The 9,852-nt window shown below is 40.9% G+C and overlaps 1 protein-coding gene across 1 annotated transcript; it reads left to right on the top strand.

The window, feature by feature from the left end:
* TNNC1 (troponin C1, slow skeletal and cardiac type) lies at positions 1–9,304 on the top strand. Its single transcript, XM_053377547.1, has 6 exons — positions 1–137; positions 3,664–3,694; positions 4,503–4,649; positions 5,196–5,310; positions 6,406–6,542; positions 8,861–9,304. Exons 1-6 carry the CDS (start codon positions 114–116, stop codon positions 8,890–8,892), a joined length of 486 nt encoding a protein of 161 aa, XP_053233522.1. The 5' UTR covers positions 1–113; the 3' UTR covers positions 8,893–9,304.
* Positions 9,305–9,852: the final 548 nt, after the last annotated feature.

Raw genomic sequence — 9,852 nt, 5'->3', positions numbered from 1 at the left:
GACAGCCTACTATATAAGCAGAGCTTCAAGGGACAGAGAGCTGGCAGAGACCTTAATTTTGCCTCTGTACAGTTTGTCATCTCCATCCAGCACCGGGCCAACAGTAACAAACCATGGATGATATTTACAAGGCAGCAGTAAGTAATATTTTCATACATGATGATATAAAGCTGAGGCTGGGACTTGCTTCTGCATAAGCAAGCACAGGATTATGCTCCACATGTCTTAACAAGGTGCAAATTTTAATGTTCTGGTTAATGCTAGTGATGATGTTAGATTCATTTTTATCATTAATGTTAAATGTAATAATGGAGATCCTTCAACTTGTTCATATGATAAAGAGATTTGCCATACAGCTTAAGTTCCTTTAAAAAAAACAACTTGTACAAATGCATTGGTGCTTACTTTAATGAAACTTACTGTGTTTTATGTGAAAGCCTGTTTTCATTGTAGCCCAGCTCTAAATAGAGTATGTATTTTAGGTTTTTGTTTAATGGCTTAGAGATGCCTAACTGCATAAGGCTGTTGTTGAGCATAATTTCAAAACTACTTTATCTTTGTGCTATTATAGCCAATATGTTTTACAGAAAATGCAGATAGCAGTGAAACAATTTATTATTTATATAGGCAAATATAGTTTTTTTTCCAGAAGTTCACAAGCTGAAGGGTTTTTGTTGGTTTGTTTAATTTGGAATTCATCTACAATTTCCCCTTCTGCTTGTAATTGTGAACTACAAGGGGGCCTGAGAAGTAACGTTGTTATAATTTTTTGCACCTATGGTTTTGACCACTGCTTTGCAAGACGAATTTTGAAGGAAAATGCTCACTCTGTTCAATGAAGAAGAGGACACCAGATCACAATTGCCTAAATTTCAGGAGAGTTAGATTAGTTATTATTTTTAGCTTGGAAAGTAAGTCAAAGGGGTAAGGAGAGAAACTAATACTCTCACTAATTCCATTTTAATCGGGGGAAGAACAGTTCTGGCTATATCTGTAGTCTAACTGGGCTTATGTTCTGCTGTGGTTAAGATTGTTAATAAGAAACCCTAATAAGACAGATGGAAGAAGGGATGATTCCTGCCTGAGCATATCCTGGTGATGGCTAAGCTCCTACAAGTAGGTTTAAACAGCTGCTATGTGCTGTAAATAAATAATCCACTGAGGCAAAAGAATGTATCTGGGCTGTGGACACATTTCTGTCTAAAATACAGAAGATTCTTTTTCCAATATGGGACAACACTGGGCTATCTGGATTCTGCATGTTTTGCATTTTCTTACTAATAAAAGGGTCTGCAGTCTGCAAGTTGGTAGTCAACCCCAGACAGCACTGTCTGCTTTCTGAGCAACACTGTTGAGACTAGGCTCATAAAAGCATTGAGGGAAATTTATTTATAGCAAAATTTACTTTACATTTAGTGCAGTGGTTCTACACCCCTTGTCATAGCCTTTAACTTATTTGCCTTTACAACAATTATAGAGGAAGTCACTGGTTTTCCCATGTTGTAGGAATAGAATTACAGCCGCTTAAGAGAGTTCTTCATCCTTGTCCATTTGGGGCTCCTGGTCAACAAGATGATCCTTTATGTGTTGCCTTAGCTTAAGCCTTGTACATGTTTATCTTACAACATTTGTATCCTACTCTTTGCCCAATGAGCTCAACGCAGGTTTCTTTCCCCATTTTATGCTCACAACAAACCTATAAGGGAGGTTTGGTTGAGAGATGAGACTTGCCAGAGGCCGAATGGCTGAGACTGTATTTGACCCCAGGTCTCTCTCTTGTCCAATCCTCTAACAAGTTAACATAAAAAGGCAGCAACTGGGGTGCCAAGCTGGAAACGAAAGAATGTTACATTAGTCCGTCATTTACTGCAAAGCACAATCATCTTTACATGCATGCAACTGCTCCTGTAACATATGTAATTTTGCAACCACTTGTTCAAAGGAATCCAGCGGATTTATCGCGTTGCCCGCTCACATCTCTTCTGCAGAGCTAAGTTTGGAATGCTTTCCAGATGCCAGCGTATACAAAGAACATTTTCAGGGCCATGGGTTGAGATAAAAGCCTCCAGTGATAAATACCAATGTCAGTCAGATTCTGTGAACAATCAGAAGGGTTATCTTTCTTAACAGCATCTCAGTCACTAGGGCATAAAAATAGCCAGCGTGCCAAAATAGTCAAGTTATGTGGAGCACACAAAAGTGACAGGAGGCGTTTGTTTGCTGTCTCCAACTATCTTGGGTTGTTGGCGGTTTTTTTCTTTTTCTTTTTGGTCATCACAATGAAAGAGCATCTCACAGCTGCTCTACTTCCATCACAGAGGCTTATATAAGCGGGTTCAGGTTTCACTATGAAATTTTGAACTGGCATCTTGCTGCTATTGTTATCTGTTTCCATAGATTATCCCCCTCCCCCATCTTGTCATTCGTTTTCTGCAGCCTTCCAATGCAATACAAGCGAGGCTGATGGATGGGAGACCAGTATTTCTATGGGGTGGTTCTGACCTCATAGGTAATTGGAAAAGATTTTACAGGTTGATCCATGTGCGTCAGTTTACTCTGAAAAGATTCTCCAGACGCAAACAGGACTGGTCAGGAATAAGGGATTGTTTCTCAACAGCCATCTTTACACAAAGGTGTGTAAGGGGGACAGGGCAGAAGGTGTATGTGTATCTTGGAGATGCTGACATGAAGGAGGTGGTATCTGTTTGTATGTAGGAGGAGTACAGCAGAGTTGGGGTCCAAGACTGGAGTCCAGTGGCCCAGTCGGAAGAATAATGAGCTGGAGGGGGGGGCGTGTCCCTGGGTCTGAACCTGAATTTAGAGCCAACACTCTGTCACCCCACCACCAGCTTTCAGAAGAACCTGGAAGTCTATTCTGCAAACCATAAGCACTTAGGCCTGCTCACCAAAGGCAACAGAGAAGATAAACCAGAAGTACAAGGCCCAGATCATAAGCATGGATATTTTGAGGGGACGCTCCTACAGTGGTATCTCAGGTTACATACGCTTCAGGTTACATACGCTTCAGGTTACAGACTCCGCTAATCCAGAAATAGTACCTCAGGGTAAGAACTTTGCTTCAAGATGAGAACAGAAATTGTGCTCCGGCGGCGTGGCGGCAGCAGGAGGCCCCATTAGCTAAAGTGGTACCTCAGGTTAAGAACAGTTTCAGGTTAAGTATGGACCTCCGGAATGAATTAAGTACTTAACCCGAGGTACCACTGTATTATGTATTAACTTGAGCACATAGCAACTAAATGGTACAAATTAGCATTTGGTATCATTAAAGGAGATGCTGGCTAAATCCCACGAGGAAACAACCAGGCAAATTAGATGTGCATATTTGAGATAGGTGAAGATGTTATGTTGCCTATTAAATACAATGTTAATGAGAAGGGATGCATCAAGAGGAGAATTCACAATCAAGTCAACACTAATTTTGGGAAGAGAGAGAGAGAGAGAGAGAGAGAGACTTTAATTCATGTCAGAGCAGGTGAAGGTGGAGGATACTGAAACATTTTACTTTAAGAAATTAATATATCTGTTTTGTTAGCCTGTAATGTCTTGCTACTGGAAGACTATATTTGCCTGAAGTACAAGGATGATATATATATACAAATAGTTATACTGTATGACTGAACTGAGTCTTTATTTTAATAACAGGTTGAGCAGTTGACAGAAGAACAGAAAAATGGTAAGCTTGTGCCATTTATCTTCCCATTTATTTCACAAGAAGGCTGTTTTCCACATTGTCAACTTGTAATTGGGGTGGTTGACTAACCAATTAGCCACCAGCGCTGACAAGTAATCAATATGTAAAATAAAGAGCTTGGGTCCAGAGCTGGTGGAAGATGACCATTTGTGAAGTTCAGCCTGCTACCACTTCACTCTAATCTTAAGAGGCGATTTCCTGCTTATGCTTCCCAACCCTTTATTGGCAGATGCAGGATATAAAGAAATTCCAGATATGTTTTTAAAAGGGGTCATATAGACCTATGAAGCTGCCTGATGATGTTAGATCAACTGGGCCATGATATGACATGAAGTTGCCTGGTACCAAGACAAGGTACTGGTTCCAAATATTCCAGTACTGTTGACTCTGTCTATCAGGGGTTTCCCACAGTAAGGGCTTCTTGCTACCCAAGAGATTGACCCCGGTCTGTATGTGCATGGACCATGTGGTCTATTACTGAGCTATGGGCCCTCCACAGATTGCATTTGGCATATTTTTGAATTAAAATATAAACTAACAGAGTACATCTGTGAAATGCTGGGAGGCTGAATGTCCTTGAAACTCTTTTAAGCCTTTTAACGTTTTGAGCTTAGCTGGTCCCATTCATGAAAAGGAAGGGATGAGAGACAATCAATCTGGCATAATTTTGAAGGCAGGAGTAGAAAGCTGCCAGCTATTTTCTGTCAGTCACAGCTGGAAAGTGCTGTAGGCTTTGAAGCCTCCTTGTTGAATTCAATGTGGCAAACCCTGACTTCATTTCTTCTTCCAGAATTCAAGGCTGCTTTTGATATATTTGTCCTGGGTGCAGAGGATGGGTGTATCAGCACAAAGGAGCTGGGGAAGGTGATGAGAATGCTGGGGCAGAATCCTACCCCCGAGGAGCTGCAGGAGATGATTGATGAAGTAGACGAAGATGGTGAGCTATTTTTTTCTGGGTGGTTATAAGGATCTGGAAAGGAAAGTTTAAAAATAGTAAAACTTTTTTTTTTCTTGAGAGCTGTGTGGAGGAGGAATGAAGAGGAGTTGAACCAGATGTCCTTTGGCATATTCTGCATTTTTATCTTCTGAACTGCCCGGAGATCTTCGGATGAAGGGTCGTATATAAACTTAATGAATTAATAGCAACAACATTATTTTTATTTATAGCCCATGCATCTGGCTGGGTTTCTAGATGGAATTCTAGATGGAAATCATCATATTGAAATAATTCATCATACCTCCTTGAATGTTTATGGATTCAAAGAATGGATGAAACAAGAAGAACAACTAACAACACGAGCAACAACAATTTGGGAAAAAACAACAACCACCATTTAAATTTGAAGGAAAAACAAGCTTCTGTCAACTGCTACAGCATTTACAATATTAACTGGCTTTTTTTATTACCATGTTCGGAATATTTAAGTGGAAATGCTCAAGGTGAGAGATAAGTTACCTTTGTTGTTTTCTTTTTCATTGACAGGCAGTGGCACTGTAGATTTTGATGAGTTCTTAGTTATGATGGTCAGGTGTATGAAAGATGACAGCAAAGGAAAATCAGAAGAAGAACTTTCCGATCTCTTCAGAATGTTTGACAAGTAAGTACCTTGTGGACCTAGACAGTGATCAAGTGGAGACAGAACGTTTCTAACACTCATACCTAGTCCCGGGTGACTAGTAATATGCAAGAAGAGGATAACTAGCTTTCATAGACTTCCTTCACTGTGATAGCTGCCACTACGAGGATGGGGGAGAAATCATTTCAGCTCACATTTCAAGGCAATATGCAAACCGAGACACAACCAGCCTGCAAAATTCACATTTCTCTGAATATTGCAATTCTTTTTATTACTTAATATATTGACATCCTGCCATTCTCCCAGGTTGGGATTCATTGTAGTCCTCCAGCCAAGTAATGCACAGAAAAATGCATATACTAGGGTGGAGTGTTTATAAAATGCATAATTTAGTAAAAAAAAAAACACCATACAAAAATGTATTGTATTAGGGGAAAGTGCATTGCAAAGGTGGATATATTAGGCAAAATTAGGCATAGAAACATTAGAAGAATGTCACGACATAATGATACCATGTGATTATTGTCCTACCCACCTGACAAAGTTGGCCTGCAGGGGGAAGGCTAGATAAAAATCTGACCCCCAGGGGCAAGAAGGTTCCAGAACTTTCTCTTCATCATCATTATCTTGACAGGTTGGATGGCCATCTGTCATGGATGCTTTAGTGGAGTTCCCTGCATTGCAGGGGGTTGGACTAGATGACCCTTGGTTCCCTTCCAACTCTACAATTCTATGATTCAACACGTTTGGATTTTTCCCCTCTTTCACATTGGCCAACCATTAAGAAAGACCCAAAACTTCAGGGCCAATATTTAGATGGGTACGAATGTTGCATTTGCACATGTGCATTTAACAGCTCCACTAGATTATCACTCAGCTGTTTGCAAGTCCTTTCTTTGTAAAATTCAGATCTCTGAGAAACTGCGCATGATCATATTGAAATACAAATATTAATGCCAAACAATGCCTTTTGGGTTGTTTGGTTGATCTTGTGGTGTATCGCATAGAATACAGTGTTCAAATAAACGCTCGGCTGCAATGCAATGCTTGGTGAGAATGACGAAATATACAGGAATGGAATTCTCCCTTTTTTTGAGCTCTCCCATCTCTTCGCAGAAATACAGATGGATACATAGACCTAGACGAACTAAAACTCATGTTGCAAGCTACAGGAGAAACGATCACTGAAGATGACATTGAGGAACTGATGAAAGATGGAGACAAAAATAACGATGGCAAGATTGACTATGATGGTAAATGACTGTGTGTAACTTTGCATATAAATCACAGCAAGAATTGCAGTGCTCTTAGATGATAACCACTATAAAGAAAAAGAGGGTGGACACACACACACACACACACACACACACACAAACACAAACACACACGACCTAATCTTAAAAACTCAGAGTCATCATTACTTAAAGACCAAAGGTACTCCTTTCAGTTAAATCCTTCCAGCTTGGGACCAGCTGACTTGAAGCATCACTTTACCCCATAAATGCCCACTTGACTGCTTTGATCTGTGGATCTGGGAATGCCACATAGTGTTCATTCCACACTTGCAAGGAATCCTTCAGTATAGCCACACCTGCACTTTTGAATTCCCTGCTGATTCCCTGCAGCACGGCAAAACTAGGCTTTCTTTCACCTGGGTAGAAGACTCACATCGACCAGCCCTATGCGCATTTCCATACACATGCACACGCGTACACACGCACACTCCTCTGCTCTTTTCTGATATCTAGCTCCTGAGGGTTTCTTTGACATTGTGCCCATTATAGCAGGGGCAGCTTCCAGAGGCTTCACTTGAACGGACTACGGCTTCCTCTTGAACTCGGTGATTCTTACTTCTGAGTAGAGCATGCTTAGACATTGCACTACTCACCAGGGCTTACTTCTGAACTCAGTGGTCCTTACTTATGAGTAAATATGCATAAACGTTAACACTGCAAGTCATTTCCCAGTAATATAAAGAATTATCTCACTTCATTTCCCAAAGCACAGGGTCATTTACTTCTCTGTCTGGTTTTAGTCCTTTGTGTCTTAATTTCCCTCTTCTCTCCCAACCCCACCCCACGAAAAACAGCAAGGGGACTGAGATCTGAATTGTGAAAAAGCAAACCCCCATATTTACAACCTTATCACAGGATTGTAGGAAAGAAGGTTCTCATGTCTCTTTAAAGACTTACAGATCAGAGCAGTTACGTTCAGGGGGTGGGGGGGAGGGGAGAAAAACAGCTGCCCCAGCTGGGGAGCCCTGGTGGGACAAGGGAGCCACCTGGCATCAAGGAGTATAGAGACACACGAGAGAGAGAGGGGGGCTGGTGCTGCAGCCCAACGCAGCTGTCCTGGGCACCCCACATGCGCGGGAGGGGGCTCTTCCCTCTGGAAGTGATTGGGGAGAGAAGGAAGGGGCTTCTGACTCAGAGGGTAGGTGGGATGGGGCAACAAAGGCAATAGCAAAACCGCTTTGGAGCCATGGGGTGGAGTGGGTGGTGGTCAGGCAGCCCCAGCTCATCGTAGATTGGCTAACAGGCTGAGAGCATCAATGGCGCCCTCTGGAGGCTTCACCTTGGGCAGAATTCCTGGCTAAAAGCTCTTAGTTTTGGCACTGTAGGCAAGCACTTTCACTGTAATGTTTTCAGACCTGCTAAAAACTTTTTTATAAGCAAGCGTGCCCAAACATATAAATTTGACATGTGTTTTATAACGGATTTTTAAAATAGCTGATTTTATTTTGAACAAAAATTACCCTAACTTGTTTTTAAATTTTGATGTGATCAGAAATTTTAATGTACATTTTATGTAAACTGCTTAGAGGTTTTGATGGTTAAGTGGTATACAAATCCTGTTACCTAAATAAAGGAGGAAAAGCCTTGGCTGTATTGCAGTATGCAATAGTCTCTGGGTCAGAATGCATTAACTTGCATTCACAGCCCCGCCACTGCATTGTCAATTCTTAATAGCTCATATTTAAGCTGTTGGTATCATTTTCTGTACACAAAATCATTTTTTGATTATCCTTTCACAAAAAGGACAAGACAAATTGAGATGTCTCATAGCCATGGTCACAGTCTAATGAAGAGTTAAGCTTGCTTTGGGCCATTGAAATAAATAGTCCTAAGTGTGCTTAACTGTCTTGGACTATAGCCATTGTTTGCTTGAAAAATGTTTGAGGAATGATAATAGGGTGGTTTTGCCTCGGGGAAAGTAATGGGTACGACAAACTCAAATGGCAAAATGCATGCCTTATGCGCAACAATTGATACATACAGTCAGTGCTTCCCCCCCTAAAAAAGTGTTTAGGGGTACTCTCATTTTCCTACTCATATTTAAATACTGTCCCTCAATGAGGCCAAACTTAGATTCACAAAACTTTTAGGGGTATGCATACCCCTGTATACAGTCCTTGCATGAGTACAGCTCATCATGTGGGGCAGGAGGTCTATGGGAAAGGAGAATCACACTTGTGGAGCTGGGGAGGGGGGAAGAAGTGTCAAGAAACATCCCCTGCTTCTCCAACCATCATCTTATTAAACAAACATCTTGGATTTCCTTTCTTTGGCAGAATTTCTGGAGTTTATGAAAGGCGTTGAATAAGCATGAGATCTCTGGAAAAGCAGCCTCGGACACCTCCAGTTCTCTTTTCCTTACTACTTGCATGATGTCATGTACTGAAGATGGTGAACATCAGGAAAGTCTGACCCATATCTTAAGTGCCTCAGATAGTCATCCTATGGAATATTTATTGAGTCAGGTTGTGGTCCTGTTTACTTATTATTGCTTTCCATGATTATAATGTGCCCTTTAATGTATGAATGGGTTGTGCAGGTGACAATGAAAAATGAGGCTTAAATGACTATTGAGACATTTAGTAATTCACTACAAACTCTGATTTAACAGTGGAGCTACAGCTCATCCTCCACCAGTGTCAAGTGGAATGTAAAAGTACAGTGTGTACAGAAATAAAAATTTCTTTTTGAAATGCTAATAAAATTATTTTAAAACTAAAGTTGTTGGTGGTTTTGCAGAAGACTTTCACTGCCAAAAGGTGCTAGGGATGCTTATCAACATTTCAGGTTTGGGTTTATACTGGAGTGTCCTCATCAAACATGTCATGTGCTGTATTCTCTGAACATATTTTTGTCAAGGTCTTGTTTCTTTATTTCAAGAATTTTTACCCAGCTCTTCAGCCAAAAACATTAGGTAGCCATCCTCAATATACTCCTTTAAATGCTTGCGAAAAACTTTGATTTCAGCAAGCACAAGATTTAGTCATATGCATACAGTATTTGTTTTTAATATTTGCTGATTTTATCTATTGATAATTGATGTATGTACACTGCTTAAAGGTGTATCATCATCATTGCCACTATCACCCTGTAAAAAAAAAAATGCTCCCAATGCAGCTTAAAAAGGTAAAAGGACCCCTGACAATTAGGTCCAGTCGTGGCCGACTCTGGGGTTGTGGTGCTCATCTCACTTTATTGGCTGAGGGAGCCAGCGTACAGCTACATGGAAACGCCGTTTACCTTCCCGCCGGAGCGGTACCTATTTATC

This window comes from Podarcis raffonei, chromosome 2 (genome assembly GCF_027172205.1).
Source record: "Podarcis raffonei isolate rPodRaf1 chromosome 2, rPodRaf1.pri, whole genome shotgun sequence".
Classification (NCBI taxonomy): Eukaryota; Metazoa; Chordata; class Lepidosauria; order Squamata; family Lacertidae; genus Podarcis; species Podarcis raffonei.
Note: the sequence above shows the minus strand (reverse complement) of the source record. Positions and strands in the feature narration are given on the sequence as shown.

Excerpts from the sequence above, each read along its gene's own strand:
- TNNC1 (XM_053377547.1), top strand. The coding sequence starts at position 114 with ATGGATGATATTTACAAGGCAGCA. Across the intron at positions 138-3,663 it reads ATGATATTTACAAGGCAGCA|GTTGAGCAGTTGACAGAAGA; the intron begins GTAAGTAATATT and ends TTTTAATAACAG. Across the intron at positions 3,695-4,502 it reads GACAGAAGAACAGAAAAATG|AATTCAAGGCTGCTTTTGAT; the intron begins GTAAGCTTGTGC and ends TTCTTCTTCCAG.